This window comes from Ursus maritimus, unplaced genomic scaffold (genome assembly GCF_017311325.1).
Source record: "Ursus maritimus isolate PB19 unplaced genomic scaffold, ASM1731132v1 scaffold_8, whole genome shotgun sequence".
NCBI classification, from domain to species: domain Eukaryota; kingdom Metazoa; phylum Chordata; class Mammalia; order Carnivora; family Ursidae; genus Ursus; species Ursus maritimus.
Window position 1 is genome coordinate 41,387 of NW_024426996.1, and position 25,481 is coordinate 66,867.

The 25,481-nt window shown below is 37.0% G+C and overlaps 1 protein-coding gene across 2 annotated transcripts in view; it reads left to right on the forward strand.

The window, feature by feature from the left end:
• CENPE (centromere protein E) overlaps window positions 1-25,481 on the forward strand; it is a 76,563-nt gene that overhangs the window by 6,192 nt on the left and 44,890 nt on the right. Inside the window, exons 3-18 of one of the 2 annotated variants that reach the window (XM_040625463.1) lie at window positions 3,980-4,069; window positions 4,178-4,296; window positions 5,165-5,284; window positions 5,696-5,777; window positions 5,929-5,996; window positions 6,069-6,134; window positions 10,498-10,549; window positions 12,249-12,336; window positions 12,646-12,775; window positions 13,810-13,929; window positions 15,346-15,504; window positions 18,181-18,325; window positions 18,980-19,068; window positions 20,720-20,887; window positions 24,809-24,883; window positions 25,109-25,228. In XM_040625463.1, coding sequence (XP_040481397.1) covers window positions 3,980-4,069; window positions 4,178-4,296; window positions 5,165-5,284; window positions 5,696-5,777; window positions 5,929-5,996; window positions 6,069-6,134; window positions 10,498-10,549; window positions 12,249-12,336; window positions 12,646-12,775; window positions 13,810-13,929; window positions 15,346-15,504; window positions 18,181-18,325; window positions 18,980-19,068; window positions 20,720-20,887; window positions 24,809-24,883; window positions 25,109-25,228 — 1,691 coding nt within the window. The remainder of the gene's footprint in view (window positions 1-3,979; window positions 4,070-4,177; window positions 4,297-5,164; window positions 5,285-5,695; window positions 5,778-5,928; window positions 5,997-6,068; window positions 6,135-10,497; window positions 10,550-12,248; window positions 12,337-12,645; window positions 12,776-13,809; window positions 13,930-15,345; window positions 15,505-18,180; window positions 18,326-18,979; window positions 19,069-20,719; window positions 20,888-24,808; window positions 24,884-25,108; window positions 25,229-25,481) is intronic. The other variant, XM_040625464.1, reaches the window with a different exon arrangement.

The following is a 25,481-nucleotide window of genomic DNA, read 5'->3' on the forward strand; positions in this document are numbered from 1 at the left end:
TGTTGGGGGCATATATATTTATAATTGTCATATCCACTTGTTGGATACATCCTTTAAGAATAATATAGTGCCCTTCTGTGTCTCTAACTATAGTCTTTAGTTTAAAATCCAATCTGTCTGATATGAGAATTGCTACCCCAGCTTTCTTTTGAGGTCCATTGGCGTGAAAGATGATATTCCATCCCTTTACTTTCAGTCTGAATGTATCTTTAGGTTCAAAATGAGTCTCTTGTAGACAGCAAATGGATGGGTCATGTCTTATTATCCAATCTGCAACCCTGTGGCGTTTTATGGGAGCATTTAGGCCATTCACATGGAGACTGATTATTGAGGGACATGATTTTAATGATGCCATGTTTCCAGTAAAGTCTTGTTTCTATAGCTTGTGACTTTCTGTTCTGTATCACTGTTGGGGCCTTTTTACTTTTCTAGAACCCCCCTTAATATCTCCTGTAGGGCTGGTTTTGTGGTTATGAAAATGGTTAGTGACTGGCGATTCTGGAAGATCTTTATTTCTCCATCAATTCTGAATGACAGCCTTGCTGGATAAAGGATCCTTGGCTGCATGTTTTTCTCTGAAAGAGCTTTAAAAATGCCCCCCCAACCCGTTCTCTCATTCCAGGTCTGTGTAGACAGGTCTGACGTAATTCTGATACCTTTGCCTCAGTACGTGAGAAATTTCTTTGCCCTGGCCGCTTTCAGTACTGTATCCTTGGATCTAATATTTGCAAATGCACTATGACGTGACGTGGCGTAGGTTTGTTGTGGTTGAGCTTGGGAGGGGTGCTCTCTGCCTCCTGGACACGAATGTTTGTTTCCCTCGCTAGATTAGGGAAGTTTTCAGCTACAATTTGTCCAAATATCTCTTCTAGACCTCTGTTTTTCTCCACCCCCTCGGGGATGCGGATGATTCTGACATTGGAACGTTTCATTGAGTCAGTAATCTCCCGTAACCTACATTCTTGCGCGTGGATTTTTCTAAGTCCAGATTCTATTTTAGCTTCTTCTTCTACTAACCCATCCTCCAATTCGCTGATACGCTCTTCTGCCTCAGTCACCCTGGCCGTCAGAGCCTCTAGTTTTGACTGCATTTGGCTCATAGAATTTTTAATTTCTTCCAGATTTGCTCTCATTTCCGCCCTTAGAGATTCTATATTCTCATTAACATTTTCGTTAATACTTTTTTCAAGTCTGCACATCTCTTGACCATTGTTACTCTGAATTCCATTTCTGATAATTTGGTTATATCCATATCCATTAGTTCTGTGGCAGAGGCCACAGACTCATCGTCTTTTCATTGCTGGGGGTGGTTTCCCCTTCTCGTCATTCTGATAAGGAGAGTTTGCGGGGTTGTCCAGAGCCCAAATTATTGACCGGGACCCAGGCTGTGCACCCTTGTTTTATAGGGACCTTAGAGATGTGGGCTTCTTGATTTTTCAGCCTGCCTTCTGGTGGAGGGTCCTGCCGCGCAGATAACTCAGGCCACTCTGTTTTGGTAGAGTCTCAGTGTCCCCTGCGAGGGGGGATGGGGATGGGCACCCTGTGAGCCGGTATTTCCAGGCTTTTGTTCTCTGGCGGCCCTCCCCGGCGGTTTGCTGTGCCTCTTCTGAGAGACAGAGCAGCAGTGGCGGAATCTCAGCCTCTGTCTCAGAACAGAGGGATCGCGGATCATTCTCCACTGATGTTCTGGCCACTTTAACTCTGATTCTGTTGGTGCTGCTCAACCCTGCAGCTTCCCAGGATGTGCGCCCCACACCCGGCGTCCCAGCCCTCACTTCCAGGGCCGGTGCGTCTCTGTCCTTTGTGTTTCTAACACCGCCAGTCACCAGCCTTCCTGTACTCCCAGAGCTCCCGGTCTCCGTCTGGTTCCAGTGAGCGCACCGGAGTTCCGTTTCAGTCTGGTGGCCCGTGTTCCCTGGCTCACGGTCTCAGTGGGGTGCAGCAAGTCCGTCTGCTACCCCATGCAGGTGGCTACCGCTTCCTGGAGCCCAAATGCGGCGGCTCCCTCCCCTTTCCGTTTATCTTCCAATATCTGTGCGCGGTTTCACGGCTCCCCGCTTCGTACCTCAATACTCTGCGCTGAAGATGTTCATTCGTAGAGATCCAGATGTGTCTTCCTGCGTCTCAGGCTGATTCTGTGGATGTTCAGGCTGGTCTGTTACCTATCCAGCTCGACTCAGGGGACCAGCTGAAAAAGGGGTCCCCTACTCCTCCGCCATCTTAACTCCCCTCCTTCACAATTATTTTTAAGAAAATTCTTTAAAGAATAAATACTAAAGATGTTCCTTCTGTGTCTGCTGGAATACAGCAGATACCAACCCCAGGTTTTGTGGAACTTATATGTTGAGAGAGGCTTTAAACGAGTAATTACACTTGTGTTGACATAAACTTTGTGAGAGTTTATAGCGGATCTAACTAGTCTAGGTGTCTAAAAGGGTTTTACTGACACTGGGACCTGCAGGATGAGTGAGAGCTCACTAGCACAGAGGAACATGGAGACCCTGAAGGTTGACTAGACTGATTTGTGTATTGATTTAATATGGACATACTGCTGACAATGTGCCAGACACAGTTCTAAGCATGTCATACAGATCAGTTCATTGATCCCCCTAACAAGCTTATATGGTAGGTATCTTCTAGTGAGGAACTGAAACGGGCCTGGAGTCACACAGCCAGCAAATGGAAGAGACAGACTCCAAATCCAGCCACAGTAGCATGCTGCCACTTAGGCACCTCAGAACATCAGTGAGGTCCTCCCAACAACTTCAGGAGTAAGAATGGTTAGGTTGTTGAGCTAGCATTAAACTAGAAAGCCATCATAAAAGGTTTTGGAGCAAAGATCTATAGAAGAGAAAACAATTTCTGGTAAAGGACTGTTTTAGAGCATTAGCATAATTTTTAGAAAGGTAAAACAATATATCCCAGAGATTTTAAAGCCTAGAGTGAGGGATACACAAGCATTCAGACACATGATCTACATAGGTTCTCAGTAGCCATGCACACCCACAGAGGATTTGGACTTATCCACCCATCTAAAGCAAATGTCATTAAGATTTTAATCATCGTACCATCTCTCCTTGCTCTGCAATCATAATCCCTAAGCAGCCTTCAGATGGCACTTTGGTTTTCCATTTAGTTCTGCCAACAGGGCAGATGTGTGGTCAGAATGCAAGCAGTCTGACCACTGAATTACTCGTTGCAGGTGGATACATTTCCTTTCTGATTTACAAATCCATTTCTTGTGAGATTTTAATATGAGGCCACCATTGAAAGAGTTGTCCATTTTTAATGTGCTAATTATGCTAACAAAAGCAGAGAACCACATCCTAGACTAGTGAACTCATCAGCACAAATGCTACTGTAAACCCAGCCTCCTTTAGCAGCCAGCCAACTAGTCATTCCCTGTAACCTTTCAGCTTTGTTCGAGTCTTTTCTTCCATATGTGTGCATTTCTTAGTTTAGATTGAGCCAGGCCTTCTTGTCAAATATGTTATAAACTTTAAAATTTCTCAAAGCATAGTAATAGTTCACATTTCCTAAGTATTAATGATATGTTCATAATAATTCTATGAGGAAGAGAATACGTATCCATTTTACAGGTTAGGTAAATGAGTCACAGAGACATCAACCACCTTGCCCAAAGTCACACAGCTTATAAGCAGTGGAACCAGGTTTGCAGTCTGATTCTATACCCCTGAATTAAGCCACTATGCCCTACTGCCTCTTAAAAGCACATAGGATAGCTGAGAAGTCTGACTTGTATTTTTTCTTTGTGAGGACCAACACATCTCACCTCATAGAGAAGTATATTTTCGAAGGACCAATAAGTTGAAGAGAATATTGTGTCCTAAATATTTTATCTTACCATATCCTGACAATTTTATTTTTTTGGACAACTACTAAGAAAGAAAACAAAGTTGATTTGTTGATTTAACCTCTATGTGTATGTGTGTGTGTGTGTTGTGTTTTTTTTTTTTAGATCGTGTCTTTCACAGTAATGAAACTACTAAAAATGTGTATGAAGAAATAGCTGTACCAATCATAGATTCTGCCATACAAGGCTACAATGGTTTGTATTCATGTAGAAATATCTTAGTATTGGTTCTCTATTCAAGTATTGATAGTTTTATACCCTATTGATTCATTTTTAATCTTTGCATGTGTTTTGTTTTTACAGGTACCATATTTGCCTATGGACAGACCGCTTCAGGAAAAACATATACCATGATGGGTTCAGAGGATTATTTGGGAGTAATACCCAGGGCAATTCATGACATTTTCCAAAAAATTAAAAAGGTAAATACCTTAGCTAAATTTCTGGTACATACAGGTAAAGGTAGTAATAGTCGCTTGTAATGATGAAAGGAAGTAGGTTTATGGTTATCTCTTCATTAGCCATGGGTAGAAAAGGCATACCATAGATTCACTTTTTTCCCACAAACTTACTTTGTAGAGCTTAAAGTTCTTTCATTCTTTCCCTTGAATCCTAGAACAGTACTAATCACACCAAAAAGTGGATGTCGAGGAACAGGAAAATCTTACCAGAATGGTCAGCTCCTCCTTGCCTTTGTTTAGCTACCAGCGATTAGCAAGGGGCAGAGAAAAGTACAAGTAGAGAAAAGGCCAGAATAACCAACCTAACTAAGAGTTGGTTTAAGGGTTATTTTTTCATTACTATTTAAATGATTTTTATTTTTATTTTTTTTCTGTTTTAAATTTTTAAATTTATTTATTTATTTATTTATTTTTTTAAAGTTCGATGATTCATTAGTTGTGTATAACACCCAGTGCACCGTGCAATACGTGCCCTCCTTACTACCCATCACCGGTCTATCCCATTCCCCCACCCCCTCCCCTCTGAAGCCCTCAGTTTGTTTCCCAGAGTCCATAGTTTTAATGATATCATGTCCTTATTCGAACATCTGTTGGTAGGGTTTTATTTGAGTTTAATTATTTGATAATACACTTTTCAATATTCCTGAAACATATTTTTATATTTTTTTGTTTGTCGTCAACATAAAACCATGTGACGTTTTGTCTCGTTTGCTTTACAAAGATAATTTCTCAGAATATTTTAATGTTTAATATTAGCACATAAGTATTCAATACTAGGTTTTCATAAATGGATGATCTCAGATGTTTTTACACGTTTTTTCCCTTCTAGTTTCCTGACAGAGAATTTCTCTTACGTGTATCTTACATGGAGATATACAATGAAACCATTACAGACTTACTCTGTGACACTCAAAAAATGAAGCCTTTAATAATTCGGGAAGACTTCAACGTGAGTAACAGAGCTGAAGTAGCTAAAAATAGACTTGCTTATTGGGATTATTGTTCTTGAACATTTACCTTTAATTTTGGTATTTTTTAAGCTATCTCCTGTTTGTATGGTTTATTTTTTCTTAAGTGTTTATAAAGACAGCATATGAGCAATATGTATAGTTTTTAAACATTGACGACTGTAATATTTTGGTATAAGTGCCTTAAAAAAGAACAAGACAGAATTATCAGAATTTTCTATGCTTTGGTATAGGAAATAAAATGTACATATCATAGGTTTACTTTTACTTATTTTCATACATTTTCCACTTGTAACTTCCACAAATGAATTCTATAATAGTTAACACCTTTTTGAGATGCACACTTTTTAGTGACGTCTTCTCTACTCTTCTCATAATAAAACTTGTTTCAGAGGAATGTGTATGTGGCTGATCTCACAGAAGAAGTTGTTTATACATCAGAAATGGCTTTGAAGTGGATCACAAAAGGAGAAAGTAAGACTTTATACTGTATTTCTCCAAAACACTTGTAAAAGCTATTCAGTTAAATGTATTTAGGCTTCAAATCACACTTTTCACTCTTAAAAATTAATGTTTTTCTTTGGATTTTAATGTACGCAGCTGAAATATGACTTACCTTTTACAGAGAACAGACATTATGGAATTACAAAAATGAATCAAAGAAGCAGTCGCTCTCATACCATTTTTAGAATGGTAGGTAACTCTCTGTTTGGCCTTTCCAATTAAAAATGCACTAATTTTTTACAAGTTTTCTTTTCTATCTAGATTTTGGAAAGTAGAGAGAAAGGGGACCCTTCCAATTGTGAAGGATCCGTCAAAGTGTCCCACTTGGTGAGTATTGATGGACCATGATACTGTACCATGTGGGCTAAAGCATCATTTAATTTGGCTGCTAGATGTTTGGTTTCTTAAGAACTATTAACTGAACAGGCAAAAACATGTATGAATTGGTAGTTTAACTAGTCTCGTCTGTAAACATGAGGTTGCTAACTACAATGTAGGAAGAATTCAGAGAGTCTTTCTTCCTCTATGTTATGGCTGCTGTCTCCTAAAATTTAGATGGAAAGACTTTTCCTAACCAGAGTTCTTGGGGGAGATTTTCGATATGCATTTAAGAGTTAGCGTGTTCTTGGAATGGGGGTGGGGGCCGTTTGGTTTTGTTGTTGTTGTTGTTATTTTGTCTCAGCCAATAGAATTGAGACTCATGAGATCAACAAAAACCCAGCTGGGACTATTAAACAGTAAATCACATTAAGTATATTCTTAAATATAATAAGAAAATGTTTTATATTATAAACATAGTGTTTTAGATTATAAATCCCTTGAAGGGAAGAGTGATATCTTATCTTTATAGCCTCAACACATTATACATAGTTTATATTCAACACGTCTTTGTTGAATAGTGAATATATACATTATGCAAACATTCCTTTTTTCCACGTAAGTAAACGTCCCATTTCCTTCTTGCTGCATTATATCATTTCTCTCTTTTTCTGTGCTTCCTTCCTCTTCCTTGCCAATATTCTCTGTCTTCATGGTCTAAATTTTTTAGCTTCATGTAGGATATGACTCAATATTATTCTATTTGATTTGAGAACTTCAGGGAAAAAATAATAAATCTATAATATGTTTTTTCACTTTCAGATTTGAAAAATCAGAATCTTGATTAAATATCTAATTCTAGTTCGCCTCATGTATTTTACTGTACCAGCAAAAAATTGATTTTAATATACTGGTCTTGCTTTGATTTATCAACAACAAAAACACAAAACCTGACTTCTGTTTTGTTTTCTAAACCCAGTCTGTGAAACTTCACTACAGTTTTAACATTTCTCTTAAAATAATTTATTTTAATACTCTTGACATATTCAGTGATCCATTTGGTGACTTTTTCCATATTCTGTGATGCTCTATCATTTAGGGACTATAGATACCATCTGGTCCAACCCTTCACCTTCCCACTTACTCTAAGTATCTTCTTGGAAAGAAGTCTTCCCCAAAAATCACTTTCTGGCTCTTTGGAGGTGGCATTTATTTATTTACTTATTTAGTATCTTTTGATCTTTCTGGTTCATAATATCCAGCTTCTTTTCAGCTCTACTCCTCTATTCCTTTTGTGGCTTCTTTTTCCTACCCTCCCATCAAAAACATAGGAGCGTTGTGCTGTGGCCTTCTTACTTCTGTTTGCCCTCAGACATTCTGTTAACATTTCTGTGTGGAAGACAGTCAAATATTTATTTTATCTAGAGTCTCTGAGTTCTAATTTGTGTCTTTGTAAAGATGATTATAACTGTGTGTTCCACTGTTATTTCAAACTTCAGTGTGTCTAAAACAAAATTAATTTCTTCCTATCTGGTGAATATTCCTCTTTTCCAGCAGTACCAGTGTTATCCTGGTCACTAGGTCAGACCCAAGTCAACTCTGACTAATCTTTTTCTGCCTTCCCCTTTTGTCCAGTCATTGGCATTTCTTATTCAGCATTCCCATGGGTGTCACACTCATTTAGGTTCTCATCTCTTGAATTGCTGTATCTTTCTCCTAGACCTGGCCCCAAGACTCTGGTCTTCCTTTCTACAGTCTGTTTGCAGATTTCTAATTTTTCTAATGTTACTAAGTACTGTTTATGTTGCGTCACCACTCTTAACCAACCTAACTTGACTTCCTTCTACTCTACGTGAGCTCCTCTCTTATAGATACATTGGGCCTCTTGGTATCTTTGAACACCGATACTTGTTCCCGTCTTTCTTCCTTAATTCATGCTGCCTTTCTCACCATTTTGCCCCTTTATTATGTATCTAGCTCTTCTGTAATATAGGTAATATACAAGAAAGATTAGACTTTGAGTATTTTAGAGAAAATCGTGTCTAGATAGGACATAATTAAAGCAGGAGTACATAATTACTGCCCATTCCTGAAAGTGTCCAGAGAGAGAGAAAATTTAAATCTCTAACTTTGTTTTAATGCATTAAGAATATTTGCTGAGCCTTCATCATGTTCTGAGCATAGTTCCGCTCTGAGATTAAAGGAGTAAAGAAGACATCCCTCCACCACTTACTGTCTCCATGGCTACCTCCCTAACCCAGGCCTCCATCACCTCTCACTCAGATTCCTGCAGGAGCCTCCTAACTGGACTCCCTGCCACCACTCTTGCCCTTCTCCAGTCCAGCGGCCACAGGCAGTCCTTCAAAAAGTTAAATCAAGATATGTCTGTCGCTCTCTTGCTTAAACCCTTTCCTGTCACATTTAGAAAATCCAGAGTTCTTACTCTTCCTTACAATGCCCACCCTCCCCTCTGAAGTCCTCCGTTTGTTTCTCATAGTCCATAGTCTCTCATGTTTCATTCCCCCTTCTGATTACCCCCCCTTTCTTTATCCCTTTCTTCCCCTACCGATCATCCTAGTTCTTATGTTCCATAGATGAGAGAAATCATATGATAGTTGTCTTTCTCTGCTTGACTTATTTCACTTAGTATTATCTCCTCCAGTGCCGTCCATGTTGTAGCAAATGTTGAGAACTCGTTCTTTCTGATAGCTGAGTAATATTCCATCGTATATATGGACCACAACTTCTTAATCCAGTCATCTGTTGAAGGGCATCTCGGCTCCTTCCACGATTTAGCTATTGTGGACATTGCTGCTATGAACATTGGGGCGCATATGGCCCTTCTCTTCACTACGTCTGTATCTTTGGGGTAAATACCCAGTTCTGACTTTGTTTTAATGCATTAAGAATATTTGCTGAGCCTTCATCATGTTCTGAGCATAGTTCCACTCTGAGATTAAAGGAGTAAAGAAGACATCCCTCCACCACTTGCTGTCTCCACGGCTACCTCCCTAACCCAGGCCTCCGTCACCTCTCACTCAGATTCCTGCAGGAGCCTCCTAACTGGACTCCCTGCCGCCACTCTTGCCCCTCTCCAGTCCAGTGGCCACAGGCAGTCCTTCAAAAAGTTAAATCAAGATATGTCTGTCGCTCTCTTGCTTAAACCCTTTCCTGTCACATTTAGAAAATCCAGAGTTCTTACTCTTCCTTACAATGCCCTGCACAGTCTGACCCCTACCTATTTTTCTCAATTTATATTGTCCCATCTCTACTTCACCAACTCTGCCATGCTGCCTTTTCTATTTTTTGAATGCACCAAGCTCATTTCTGCTTTGTGACTGGGTGTACTGGCTATTCTTTCTATCTAGAGTATGGTCCCTTGATCTTTGCATGGCTGGCCCCCTCTTCTGTGTCATTCCAGATCCCAGCTTAATGGGAGGGCTTCCCTATCTCCTGGTCCGAAGGGCCTGCTCTGTACCTTCCTCCTTCCTCTTCCAATGCTCTATTTAAATTATCTGTATTACACCTACCATGATGTGTTTCTTACCTGTCTTTATCTCATTTCCCACCAACTTCCTCCTCTCCCCATCCTGCCCCATGTAGAACAAGAGCTCCGTGAGAGCAGAGAACTCATTGTCTGGTTCACTGCCATATCCCTAGCACCTAATACACTGCCTGGAGCATGACAAGCAGTCACTTTGTGTCAACAATATTTGTGAAATGAAGAGGCCCACGCTTTTAAAGATACTACACTATAGTCATAGACACAAATGACTAGCTTAACCCAGTAAGTGCCAAAGAATAAGTTGTATCTTTAAAGACCCCTGGGTACATGATTGATAGAGCAGTTCATTCAAGGTGTGGGAGAGGAAGAATAAAGGTGGCAAAGTTTTACTAAAGAGGTAACAATCGTCTTTGGTCCTGAATAAGGAATAGAGGCAGACTAGAACAGTAGAACTTATTAAACAAAGGGAATGGCAAAAGAGAGCTCTTGGAAGCATAGAAATACATGAGACATTTAGGGCATAGCAAGTAGGACAGCTAGAATTCAGAGTGAGTACTGGGTAGATTTAAAGCTGGAGCAGCGCAAGTGCCAAATTGTAAAGAATCCTATTCACCTGTAAGGTTTTGAACTTTGTGTAAGAAATGGAGAACATATTCTGACAGCATTATGGAGGATATATTGTAAAAAAGGAACAAGGTATACAGATCAATCTGACTCAGAAAGGGGAAAGCCTAAGCAGCGGAAAGAAAGACAAGCATCCAGATGGGGTATGCAAACAGACTGTGTGTTAAAATCATTCTTTCAGTAGTTGGAATTTTATTAGTTCAAGTTACCCTTCCTGAAGGTTTGTTTTCATCTGCCTTACAGAATCTGGTTGATCTTGCAGGCAGTGAAAGAGCTGCTCAAACAGGCGCTGAAGGTAAAGGAAACTCAGAAATGTATTGGTCTCAATGTCATCTTGTTCTCTTACAGAAGAAAAAAAAGTGCTACCTTGCATTTAGAAACTAATAATTCTGTGATGAAAGTCTTTAACATAAAAAGCAGCTTCTGGGGGCACCTGGGTGACTCAGCCGGTTAAGTGTCCGACTCTTGATTTCGGTTTAGGTCATGATCTCATGGTTGTGAGATTGAGCCCTGTGTTAGGCTTGCGCTGGGCGTGGAGCCTGCTTGAGATTTTCTCACCACCCCACCACCTCCCCCCCTCCTCCCCCCCTTCATGTTCTCTCTCTCTCTCTCAAAAAATTAAAAAAAATTTTTTTTCAAAGTTCATTTAAAAACAGCTTCTGGTTTTTCTCATCTATGGAACATAAGAACTAGGAAGATCGGTAGGAGAAGAAAGGGATAAAGAAAGGGGGATAATCAGAAGGGGGAATGAAGCATGAGAGACTATGGACTCTGAGAAACAAACTGAGGGCTTCAGAGGGGAGGGGGATGGGGGGAATGGGATACGCTGGTGATGGGTAGTAAGGAGGGCACGTATTGCATGGTGCACTGGGTGTTATACACAACTAATGAATCATCGAACTTTACATCAAAAACCAGGGATGTACTGTATGGTGACTAACATAATATAATAAAAAAACATTTAAAAAAAATAAAAACAGCTTCTGTATCTGCCAAATTATCTATTTTGGGCTACTGTAACATCAGTTACAAAGCTAAAACTATGCAGATGATAGGATTGCATAGCTGTAAAGCTTGTGAGAGTGCCATGAAAACCATCCGGATTTTCATAATTAGTAAGGAAATTCGGAAAGGCAGTGGGGTACAAAATTAATATACAGACATTAATAACTCATAATACAACAACCAGTTAGAATATTTAGTATACAAAAAGACTCCATTTACAGTAATGACTTAAAAGATCTAATACCTAGGTAGAAACTCAACAAAAATTACCCAAGACCAAAATAAAGAAAACTTTAAAACAGACCTAAAAGACATAATCAAATACTTGAACAAATGGAAAAGCATACTTAGACAGGAAGTTTCAAAATCATGAAGATGTCAAACCTTTCTATGTTAATTTCCTACAGCCTGACACAGAGACCGCTCCTCTGAGCTAGGCCTATATCCACCAAACTTGCAACCTGTGAACGAGAAATACATGCTCCTGTTTTGTTTTTGTTTTTTTCTTTTCTTTTTTCTTTTCTTCTCTCTCTCTCTCTTTTTTTTAAATATATGAGCCATGTGAGGATATTAGTTGAAAAATTAGAACTTTGTTTGTTGTGAATCTATAAGAATTAATTTGGTTGTTAAGTCTATAGTTGCCTATATTTGGAAGTTTGGAAAAAAACAGATTTGAACTGAGGAGTTAGACAGGCTCTTTTAGGAAATGAACTTTTCTTCCCTCTCATTTTTTTCCCCTTAGCCATCTGTTCTTTTTGCTCTTTCTCTTAGATGATAACATTTCTGGTTTACTTAATAGGTCCGAGGAATAAGGAGAGAGCTCCTTTTACTGGTGGTATTAAAAGGGAGCTCAGATCCAATCCAAGGCACAGACTTTATCATCTAACCCTTACCAGAAAGTCTAATTTCTCTTATAACTTACCGATAAATAAGTTCAGCATCTAGTACAGAGGTCAACTTCAGTTTTCATATTTGCCTAATAAATGCAGGTGTGCGACTCAAGGAAGGCTGTAATATAAATAGAAGTTTATTTATTTTGGGACAAGTGATCAAGAAACTTAGTGATGGACAAGTTGGGTAAGTTTATTCCATTGTACATTTACCTATTAATGCTTACATTGTGCATGAGGTTAAAATTATAATACTTCCCTGTATTAAGTAGCTTTTGTGATTCTGTGAGCAAGCCTAGCTTCTTAGACATATGACTGTGACCTACTAAATTTACTTTTTATCTTAAATATGATTTAGTTAGTAGTTTTGATCTGCCTCATGTAACTGTAAAGAATTTTTAAAGTGTAGCTAATTTAAGGTTCTGCATTAAAAACCAACCACTTCTGTTGTATAAAAATTCTTACTATTTTTTTCCCAAACCTCTTTCTCACTAAGTGGTTTCATAAATTATCGAGATAGTAAATTAACACGAATTCTCCAGAATTCCTTGGGAGGAAATGCAAAGACACGTATTATCTGCACAATTACTCCAGTGTCCTTTGATGAAACCCTTACTACTCTACAGGTGAGTTTGATTTTGATTTTAATATGGGGGAAAATCATCTATAAGAAAAAAATTACTCACTAAAATTAGGTATCTTCTTTTTAATGACATAACATACCTGCCGCAATAAAACTGATATATTGCCTACTAAATAGTATTCCTTTATTTTCCCAAATTTCAATCATTCATATCCTACCTCCAAATTTTTGCCACATCCAACACTATTATACTATTTTTCTTTAAAAAAACTCACTTTTTCTACTTATTGTAGAGGGAAACTTTGTCTCATTCCCATGAATGAAAAACTAATATGACTTTTCAACAAATAGGTGTGTGTGTTTATAACAAAATAACTCTTGAACTCCTGTTAGCTGATTGTTGCTTGCTTTTGCTCTGCGCCTAAGGCTTACATTTTCTGTTTAAAAAAAAAAAAAAAGAAAGAAAAAAATGAGAAATGCCAATAGAACAGCTGTCTCAATCAAGGATTCGGTGTTCTTTAATGGTGACCTTCATGGACCCACTTACAGTTCCTGCTGCTACTCACACTGTAAGAAATATTGTTGTAAATAGTTATTGAGCACTAGATCAATGTAGTGTCAGAGAAACAAAGACAAAAAATACAGTCCCTGACCTCACAATTCATAGTCTTAGAGGGAAGATAAGACCCGTCTTCCAATGAGATTGCCTTGGATTCAGTAACTATTGATAAATAGAGTTCAGAGAAAGGAGAGATACTTTCAAGTGGAAGCAAAGCTTCAGAGTAGAGGGGGGCAGTTGCACTGGACTTTGAGGGGTGACTGGGATTCCAGTAGGCCAGTGTTTGTAGGTTCTCTGTTGGCATCCATCCAGCTTCAAGATACTTCCTTCACTCTACTGCAGACTAGCAGCTGGGGTAAGTTACAAGGACGTAGAATACTGTCCGTGTTCAAAAGTATTAAGCCACCAGGGAAGAGTATTGATCTTTCTTTATGAAACTTAATTGTAAGAAACCTAAATATTATTAATTAAATTAATTTTTTACATTGAACACTTAACACTCTTGTATTTTTCCCCAGTTTGCCAGCACTGCCAAATATATGAAGAATACTCCTTATGTTAATGAGGTATCAAGTGATGAAGCTCTCCTGAAAAGATATAGAAAAGAAATAATGGATCTTAAGAAACAGTTAGAGGAGGTATGTATGAGCCATGTATTTCAGTAAAGAATAGGGACAGATTGAGAACTAAGATCTGCCCAAATGCCCAGAGATTCTTTTTTTTTTTTAAAGATTTTTTAAAATTTATTTATGAGATAGAGACAGCCAGCGAGAGAGGGAACACAAGCATGGGGAGTGGGAGAGGAAGAAGCAGGCTCACATCAGAGGAGCCTGATGTGGGGCTCGATCCCATAACACCGGGATCACGCCCTAAGACGAAGGCAGACGCTGCCCAGGCGCCCCTGCCCAGAGATTCTTAATTCATCAGTATATCTGAGGTCTATAACCTAAATTTAAAACAGCTTTCAAGGGGCGCCTGGGTGGCTCAGTCGTTAAGCGTCTGCCTTCGGCTCCGGGCATGATCCCAGCATTATGGGATTGAGCCCCACATCAGGCTCCTCCGCTGGGAGCCTGCTTCTTCCTCTCCCACTCCCCTTGCTTGTGTTCCCTCTCTTGCTGGCTGTCTCTCTCTGTGTCAAATAAATAAATAAAATATTAAAAAAATAAAATAAAATAAAACAGCTTTCAAGTAAGGAGAAATCAACTCATAAAAATTTTAGTTTAATTTACTATAAACTGAAAACTTTGGTTTCTTGAAATTATTTTAGATTTTGTTTTTCATCTCCAACAGGCAAAATTTGAGATTTTCAAATGAGCCAAGTAGAGACATTCTTTCTAAATTGTCACAAATACATTGGGAATTAGGTTAAAAAGAAAGACCATGTGTAGTTACTTAAAACTTTATTTTTGTATTTTCTCATTATCTTGAATTCTTCTTCTGACCCTAAGATAAAGTCTAATAACGTAGCATAATCACTTGTCATGTAATTTGTTTGTTTTAACCATTACAGTTTCATATTTTGTAAAAATCTAGTATTTTAGTTATCTTTTTAAAAATGATCTAAAATTTTAAAAAATAAAATAAAATGAGCTAAAATATCAAATGAAAGTCTTAGGAGAACATCGGTCTTTTACTGTAGGTATTCAAGTCTCTGTTTTTATGACTTCTCTGCCTATTATTTATATATTATTAGGCAATTAATAGAATTGTGATAACAGCCTTCTATAATCTTCTATATTGCACCTACAATACACAGGAAGAAATGTGTATTTTACTTTATTATAGGTTTGAGAAATTACTGATTATGGTAACTGCCATAGTATTAGTATTTTGTAGGTAGGGTATATTTCATTTCAATAAAGCCCAATGTGGGGCTTGATCTCAAAACCCTGAGATCATGACCTGAACTGAAATCAAGAGTCAAACGCTTAACTGATTAAGCCACCCAAGAGCCTCCCCATACAAATTTAATATTCTGTTCTTTTAAGCTACTTTCAAGGTTTTAAAATCTAGCTACATTTATTATTAACATAACTTAATATTATATTCTATAGGTTTCTTTAGAGACTCGGGCCCAGGCAATGGAAAAAGACCAGTTGGCCCAACTATTGGAAGAAAAAGATTTGCTTCAAAAAGTACAGATTGAGAAAATTCAGAACTTAACACGGATGCTGGTGACCTCTTCTTCTCTCACATCACAACAGGAATTACAGGTAAACTTTAAACCATGACAACTCAGACTTGGTATACAGAGACTGGGATTGGTATTCCTTTGTGTTTATTGTACAGTTATGCATTTCTTGTCCTTTCATACAGTATATTCAGAAAACCCAGAACATTATGTGTGTTTGCCTATACATCAGCAAAACCTAAGAGGTTCATTACAAATATTGATCCCATGTGTAGAGGTCCTAATTCAAGAAGTCTGAAATACTGACAAGGAATCTATGTACCATATGCTTCTTAAGAAATTCTAATAAAGTTGATCAGGTGACTGGGAACCATAAGTGTTTAGGTAATATTTTCTATTTAAAGAAACAAATCTTGATCTCAGGAAGATTGATCTGGACTGTAGACCAACACAGTGATCAAAGTCCTGGCTCCCGGTATGTACTATTGTTTTTACCAGAGCTGAGGATTTTCTTTTTATCCAGTAGGTATTTTTTGGCTATGATGGTATCATGATTAAAAGGATGGCCTCTGGAGCTTGACTGCCTGGTTTTGATTCCTAACTCTTTACCTTGGGCAATTTCTTAAATCCACTTTGCTGCAGTTTCCTTATCTGTGAGATAGCTTGATTTGCACCTCATAGGGTTGTTGTGAGAATTAGGTGAAATAATACATAGAATGTGCTCAACACTACATTTTACACAGGGCAAATCCACAGCAAATACATGCTGTTAAGATAATTATTAATAGACATGTTCAAGTCACCATACTATGTATAAGGAAGACATCCCACGTGCTTTTTGTTGACTGAGTGGTGAATAGGAAACAGCCCAATGGAAGGTATAGGGAAGAAGATTTCAGGAAGAGATGCACATGTACAAAAGCTTGGAGTAATGAAAACAACATAACGTATCCGTTGGACTTAAAATGTTTTGGTGTCAGTGTCAGTTTAAATCACAGTGAAGGATTCGGACATTGCATTATCCTAAGGGCAAGGAAAAGTCTGGTAGGTAACATGATCACAACTGTATTTCAGAAAGGTGTGGCTGCTTGTGTGCATCAGGTTGTTTGGGGCTCTACAGGACTCTGACTCTGGAAATGGAAAAATGGGTAAATTGGAGAGCTACGTGGGAGGTAGACTCAACAGGACTTTGTGATTATTTAGATGTGTGGGACAGGGAGAGGGAGAGAGGTATCCAGAATGACTTGCAAACATTGCTGGGTAGCTGGTAGCAGTATTCATTGTTAAGAAATACCGAATGAAGAGCAGTGCGGCTCTCAGGGTTTTATTTGGGACAACTCCAGTTTAAGGTGTCAGTAATTGAATATGCAAGTATATGAAAATCAGGTGAAAGGTGGGAGGTAGAAATATCACTTTGGGCATTAGCTGCTGCAGATCCAAAGTCAAGTCGTGGGAATGGATGGGTTTGTTCTGAGAGCATGTTGGGAATGAAAAGACCAAAGACCAGACCCCTAGAACAACTTTTTAGATAAAGGTAGAAGAATCCCGAAGGGAGCCAGGATTAGTTCCAGAGTTAAGAAGGAAACCAGGTGAATTGTGGTCACTAAGGGAAGAGAATATTTCAGAGAGGTAGTGATCAGCAGTGTCACATTCTGCTGAGAAGTTAATTAAGATAAATTTAAACAAAAATTTTTTTGGATTTGGAAACAAGAAGCTCATTTACAAAGCAATTTGAGCTAAGAGTGAAAGCCATCTTACAAAGGGTTGAGATGACCCCAAGGGATGAATGAGATCATGAACACAGTGGAGAGGACTGACCTTAGATAGAAAAAAGGATCATTTGTAGATCAGCTCACCTAGAAAAAGGATGTAGTAATAGGATAGTTGGAAGGATCAAGGAAGATGAGATAGTACTTGTACCTCATAGAGGGACAGGAGAAGAAGGGTAGCTGTGAAATACGGAAAAACACAAGCAGAGGAGAAGAAACCAGCAAACCAGAGTGAGTGGTGAGGACAGCTAGCTGGGTGGGATAAACACAGGAGACAGAGGTGTTCCTGAAAGGATGAGGAAGGCGTAGACGGATGATGAGGAAGAGCACAAAAGAGAAACGAAAAGAAGCAGCTAGAGAGAAGAGTGAAGAGTTTGTTTTTAAAAAATCAAAAGCAAGCGAAGAGTCTGGAGCATTCATTAATCAAGCTGTTAGGAGGTTGCTGGTAAAGGTAACAGATGAGTACATAACTCAGGGAGAAAGAAACAGTGAGGTTAGGAGCACTGGGGGAGGCATTAGCTTTACCGAATTGGGAGAGAACTGCATTGTGAAGGCTGTGTGGAGATTTACTCTCTGAAGGAAGTTCAAACAGACCCTCTGTCTGTCCTTTCCCAGTTAGAGCTGGACGCCCCAGAGTGCTTTTGGTAGCTGTGGTGTGGCGGCGAGGGCTCCGCTGCTAGAGAACGCTGGATTACGTGGGAGGTTGTGAGTCAGCCGATTCCCTTCAATTAAGTCCCAGAAAAGTTTGTAGGGAAACTTTCAAATAAAACATGAGTTTTAAGTAATAGTTTCATCAGATTTTTTATGGGGTTAAACACTGATTTTAAAAGTTTGTCTTCTCAGGATGTCCTTAGACTGATAGGATATTAAAGTAGGCTTAAAAAGAATTCCACCAAGGCCATGTTTTCCAAAAACTGTAAACTAATCCCCTTGTTTTATGATGTTTGAGCCCAGATCTTGTGAGATAATTTTGATTTCTTCCTCTGTAGGCTAAAAGAAAACGAAGAGTCACTTGGTGCCTTGGCAAAATTAACAAAATGAAGGACTCAAATTATATAAATGAATTTAATATGTCAACAAATGTAACAAAAACACGGAAGGCGGCAATAACCGTAGCGGGAGAAATTGATGAATGTGAGTGCTTTTTCAGCTGCTTCTAATTACAAAAGCATCCCGTAAAGAACTACTTTATTTATAACTCAGTTAATGTGATAAACACATTTAATAAAATGTATATATTTTAGATGTGATTACAATGGAGATAATGATAAAGATTAGTGATTTTAAGAAAGTGAACTTTCTCTATTATTTTCACATCTCTTAAGAACAATACACTTTAGTTGAAACATGAGACTTTTTTATTGTTGGTTTTATTCTAATCATTATCCAGTTAGTATCCATATAACATCTGCTTTAAACTTTGTTTGATCTTGAAAGGGTGGCATTACACAAGCATGTTTCAAAGTAGTGTTTCCAACATTAGCAGTATTTTTAAAGGGCATTTTAAAATCTACTTACAGTGATCAAATCTCAAATTCAGAATTTTTCCCTTTTGCCTATATTGTATTAAGGATAAAATATTTTATTACTAATTCTAACCAGGGATCTTAATTCATATAATAATATAAATGATCATATCTGTTGTTAATATATTCTTGATATTCGTATTGTGAGCACATGTTAGCTAATTGGAGCTTAATTACCTCTGATCAGATTTTTTTTTTTAGTCTTTGGCCTTTTAAGAAACTTTATTAAACACATTTATGGATAAATTTCTTTTTCTCCTAGCTTTCTGCTCAGAGTCTGATACTTTCAGTAATACTTTTGATACATTAAATGAGACAGAGTGGAATCCAGCAACAAAGCTACTAAGTCAGGTAACTTAAACATATTTTATAGAACATTATCCTCTTACTCTTTTTATTTTTTTTAAAGATTTTATTTATTTGTTTGACAGAGAGAGAGAGACAGCAGGTGAGGGAACACAAGCAGGGGGAGTGGGAGATGGAGAAGCAGGCTTCCCGCTGAGCAGGGAGCCCAATGTGGGGTTTGATCCCAGGACCCTGGGATCATGATCTGAGCCGAAGGCAGACGCTTAATGACTGAGCCACCCAGGCGCCCCTCCTCTTTCCTACTCTTTTTAAAATTCGCTTTTTGTTGGTGTTTACATTGTTGTAGCAGCACATTACTAGCTCTGACTTAGTTTCAGTAACAGTTCTGGTTCTAATTACTCATTACACTCCTAGCTGATAACTGGCATGCAGACGGAAGCTGAAAATTGCATAATGCAGGTGAATGGTAATAGGTAACCCTTTTCGTCTAGTTCTTTCCCAGTAGATCTTAGCATCTTTTTTTCTTTTTTTTTTAAGTTTCTGTTTTTCCTTAGACAATCCCCTGAGGGTAAAAAGGGTTGATTTTTAAAGTGTCAAAATTCTCAGGCATATAGTAGAAAATGACACAGCAGGGAGGGGGTAATATTGCCAAATCCCACTGAAAAATAAATGTATTATGTGTGGTTTTATCAAACCCTTAGGAAATACTGTAGTGAATACTTCAGTAGGTATAGAGTCCGTATTTCCTTTCTAGGCTACTAATGTCCAAAGAAGTATCATATAGTTTTATAAATATAAATGTATTTGTTAAGAAAATTTCATTTTAGTTTTAGAATTTATAAAATTGCAATGATTCTTGGGAATTATTATTATCATTACTTAACTTAATATTAGTTAAAAGTAGGCGAGTATTATAGTTAAAGTGCTTAGAATTTATAAAATTGCAATGATTCTTGGGAATTATTATTACCATTACTTAACTTAATATTAGTTAAAAGTAGGCGAGTATTATAGTTAAAGTGCTTTTATGTCCCTAAAACATCCTCTAGAAATGTGTTGTTTTTGGAAAATCCCTGGTGTTAATTTTTGTTTCTTTTTTTAACTTACAGTTTTTGGAAAATCCCTGGTGTTAATTTTTGTTTCTTTTTTTAACTTACAGTTTATCTCTTTCTCATAATAGTATACAAAACAGAAACAGACCTCTTTGAGTGTGGTAAAACATAGCAGCCATTAGAGTCTTAGAGGTCAATAAATAATACCTCTGTTTCCCTTCCAAAATTCAGACCTATCTGAGAAGTTAAACAGGCATCAGACAGGTGGAGAATTAGATTATCGTCTTTATTACTAAGGAGTGTGAGGATCTGTGGTCAAGTAGACTTCCCAGGATACACCCTACCTCCCCAGCCTCCTGCTCCTGATAACTTTTCCAGTTAGATACAGGCAGAGCACTTGTTTATATGTCTTTTTTTTTTCATACTCCTTTCAAAATAGTCTTCTCTTCTAGTTTACCAAAATGCACACCCTTTATTTTACCCTAGATCAAGCTAAACCATTACAAAGACACTGAAGAAGAGAATGACCTAAGTTAACTACATGATTTCAGGTTAAACTATTTGACTAATCCAAATTTTAGTTAAGGAAACAATGTAGGACTTGAATTCTCTCTGACTTGAAAATCTGGTTTTGTTTCCAATAGGAAAATTTAGAAAGTGAGCTGAATTCACTTCGTGCCAACTATGATAATCTAGTATTGGACTATGAACAACTAAGACGAGAAAATGAAGAAATGGAATTGAAATTAAAAGAAAAGAATGATTTGGATGAATTTGAGGCTCTAGAAAGAAAAGCAGAGAAAGATCAGGAGGTAAGAGATGGAAACACGAAGCTAAAACCACACTTTTACAAGAAGTATCGTTCTCTTAGAGATATTTACTTCTAAAGTTGATGTATGGAGAAGCCAACCATTTTCTATGTGCACGTACAATTTAGAGAATTTAAGAAATAACTCATTTATATTATTTTTAAAATACTTAAATCATTTGTTTCACATATGAATTATTTTGCTCAAATGTTAATTTGTTGGGCACACCAGAAGTGCTGTCTAGAGAATAACCATTTCCGACTGAGACCAATATGAATTTTACTACCTGACTGAATGTTTTATGCATAGATACTGTGTGTTAATGGATTTCGTTTTCTTTAAAAAGCATAATCCTAAATATTTAGAACATTATTAGAATAGCTGGGGAAGTTGATTTTGCTCATGTCTTTTTCCATATCAGAGAGTTATTGTGAAAATTAGTGTAACTAATACTAAATACTAGTAATGAAGTTTTTAGAAATGAAACAGAGCACTTAAATTTTCTGAATATATAATATTAAGCTACATGTTAAGAGAACCTAATCCAGAAACACTCAGACTTCAGACACTTAGAAATTGTTCAAGAAATTCAAGAGATTTCGTAAAGCAGACCGTCCTTAACCTAAAGGTCACGGACATTATAAAATTATTTTGTAGAATTTTTGAACGCATATTCATCATTCTGGAACAAGGATCCATAGCCATTATCAGACTATGAAGTGATCTATGCCTCCCCTTACCCCCCAAAATAAGAGCCAGTGTTCTGGTGTAGTTAAAATATGAGTTAATTGCAGCTACTTATGGGATTTCTGTGAGGGCAGCCCAAAGGGACAATGATTTTTCCTCAGTATTGTTTCATTTCTCACACTTTTTTTTTTAAATAAGGAAAAAAGAATTCAGTACCAAAAGTATTATTTCCATTCTACCTACAAATTAAAGTTAATCCTACATTTCATGGGTATATATCCTAAGATGCAAAATCTGTAGGGTTTCATTTAACTTGTTTTAAAATTTGCGTGTTAACAAAATACAGAATGTCATATATTGACCCGTAAACTTCAATCAATAAAAACTGAGTTTCATAAGGAAGGGGGTGGTCTAGCATCATGGTTAAGAGCATGGTCTCTGGAGCTGAATTTGCTTCCGATTAGGATGCAAGGCCTTGAAGGAGTCCCGGAATCTCTCAGGACTTACTTCCTGTTTCTCTCCACCCTGGAGGTTGAACTAGCTGCTTGCCAAGGCCCCTTCTAACTCCAAATTTCATCTGATTGTATCTTACTTGTTATAAATAATATGACATAAAATTAACTTTGGGCATAAGTATAGCAATAATTTCTCAAAGTTTTTTACATGATTTATATATTCAATTAATAATAAAAACTGAAGCTCACAGAGTATATGACTTGACTCTCACATCCTGATTTTTTTTTTTCCTTTTAACCACAGTCAAGGGGGGAAATAATCTTATTCTTTTCATCTTTACTTGGACACAACTAAAATTCTAGGTTCTATAAGGTAACTAAAATATTAAGTAATAAAAACTTATTCTGTTCAAAGGCAGTTCCATTCTATTTTAAACTAAAAAAATAAGCCTGTGTATGCAGTGAAATATGTTCCCGAACCCCCATTTGGGGGAAAAGCTTAGCCAAAAAGGAGTAAAAAGTCAAATTATGGCCATAGGACATGTGGTTATTGCCCTGGTTTGCCTAATGGTCTTATAAATCACCAGAGCTGTGTATCATTTTCAAATGGGAATACAGAAATACAGGATGTTTAAATAGTAATTTTTAGAAACAAAGCCAAGTATCATCAAGCTCAGGGGACAAAGGAAATTCCAACCCTCCACAATTTTAACAACTGGAGGTGTTTTGTTTTTTTTTTTTTAAAGATTTTATTTATTTATTTGACAGAGATAGAGACAGCCAGCGAGAGAGGGAACACAGGCAGGGAGAGTGGGAGAGGAAGAAGCAGGCTCATAGCGGAGGAGCCTGACGTAGGGCTCGATCCCAGAACGCCGGGATCACGCCCTGAGCCGAAGGCAGACGCTTAACCGCTGTGCCACCCAGGCGCCCCAACAACTGGAGGTTTTTATCTCACCTGCTGAGAATTACAGTTTTTTTATGTAGCAGCCAATTAACTTTTGATTGTATCATATACTTTCTCTTTATGCTCAGCATCTTAAATAATACCTCATTGGGAAATTACAGTTCAAGTTTTACAAAAGTTCATTTTTCTCCATTAATGAGAACTAATACTTAAAGTGCTATTTCAAATGAGAAATGAGATAAGTTTTCTTTCTAAACGTTTATTTTCCAAAATAAAGATTAATTTTTTAGTTCTTCCTTATTGGCAAATGTGATTTTGTTGCACAAAATTTAGAAACAAGAAAGATAAGAAGATGGAGCCAATTTAAATTATAGCCAACACAAATATCTAAAATTTCTCTGAACAGTTGATGGCTACTGACCACATATGATGACTGAGTACTTGAAGTGTGGCCAGTCTGAGCTGACTTAAGTACAGAAAAAAAAGGAATGTAAACTATTTAATTTTTTATATTGATTACACGAACAAGTGATAATATTTTGGATATATTAGGTTCAAATATATTTTTAAAATTAGTTCTGTTTTTTTAACGCAGCCAGTAGGAAATTTTTAATTACTAGCTTGGCTCACGTAATATTTCTGGATGATGCTGACCTAAAATAAGAATGTCAGCATTAGTCTCAATCTAAACTAGTTAGGACTGAATTTAACATTCAGAAAATACTACTTAAACAGGATGCTATTTTCGTAAATCCATTACATTTCTACTAGAATTTGCCTTTTTTTCCTTTTTTAATCTTATTTTATTTAAATTCAATTAATTAACATATAGTGTATCATTAGTTTCAGAAGTAGGATTCAGTTTGGGTGTAGAGTTTGTAAATTCTTTTTTTATTATTTAAATTCAGTTAATTAACATGTAGTATATCTTTAGTTTCAGAGGTAGAGTTTAGTTATTCATCAGTTGCATATAACACCCAGGACCCATTACATCAAGTGCCCTCCTTAATGTCCATCACCCAGTGATCCCACCCCCCCACCTTGCCTTTACTTTTTAAGGACTCATCAAATCATGAAGATTTTATAATTCTAAGAGAAAATATGTTTATCTATGGTAAGTTGTCATTTACGTGTTTTGACACAAAAGTATGTAGTACTCAAATATTTAATGCTCCAGATATTTGATGGAAAAGAAACTTTAACAGAAATATAAAGCAGTAACATCATCTTTCCAATATTTTCTGTAGAATGAATCAACAAGGTAATAATTGATAATCCTATACATATCTCTGTAGCTTTAGTGAACAGCGATATTATTTTAAAGACACCACATGAAACTACTCTCATCCAGACCTAAATTCTAAAGCATGAATCCTTAAAAAGTATGTCAGTCTAAAGCTAAATGGCTAATTTATGGGAAGAAAACAAAAAATCTTGTAGAATAAATACATTTCTGCACTTAACCTCCCCAAAACAAAAATCTATTAAAAGTGTGTTTTTTAAAGTTTGAATTACCAGTTTCTCTCCTCCAAGGGACGCATACTAATTTGCTTTTGACATTATTATAGCATTATTAACAGATGACATAACCGTTACTTGGGTCATGCTGAGGTTTTTTTCTTGTTTGCTTGTTTTGTGGTGTTTGGGTATTATTTGTTTGGCTTATTGGGTTTTTGTTTGTTTGTTTTGTATCTTCAAATAATGAGGTGTTCTGTAATAGTAGCTTGAACAATTGATCTCTCGGTCCCTTCTTACTGTTTTGGTGATTCTGAAGCAGTGAAAAACTGCTATCTTTTGGGGGGTTTTCTTTGTCTTCTTTTTTTTTTTTTCTTTATTAACTATTGGTTTGCTCTGTTGCCTGTTCACATGCTCTTACAGATGCAACTAATTCATGAAATTTCCAACTTAAAGAATTTAGTTAAGCATGCAGAGGTGTATAATCAAGATCTCGAGGTGAGCATTTATGTTGGTATTTCTGTTATAAGGAACTAGAACTATAAAATGTACATCATGTAATTGAACATGATTTCAGAAAATTCAAGGAACATTTTGTTTTTTAAATATCAACTTTTTAAATTTTACTAACAGTTTAAACTATTAAATGTAAGTTCTTTTTAATCCCCTAAAATTTAAATCCATAAAATACATTTCACTTTTTTTGTTTCACACTTCTTATAGAATGAACTAAGCTCAAAAGTAGAGCTACTTAGAGAAAAGGAAGACCAGATTAAGAAGCTACAGAAATACATAGACTCTCAGAAGTCAGAAGCTGTGAAAACGGACTTGTCATACTCGTCGGTAAAAATCAGGTTTATTTTGTTGTCGAGTCACGTAGGCATTTATAGTACACCATCATCATTATTATAGCAAATGCTTGTATTGAGCCTACTGTGTGCCAGGCTTTGTTGTAATTGTTTTACATACAGTATTTTATTTAATCTTGTCAATGACTCTATGAAAGAGGGATTGTTAGTATCATTGCCATTTTATGGATAAAAAATCATTTGCAGAGAGTTGAGGATATCATTCTTTGAGTGAATATAAGTAAGTT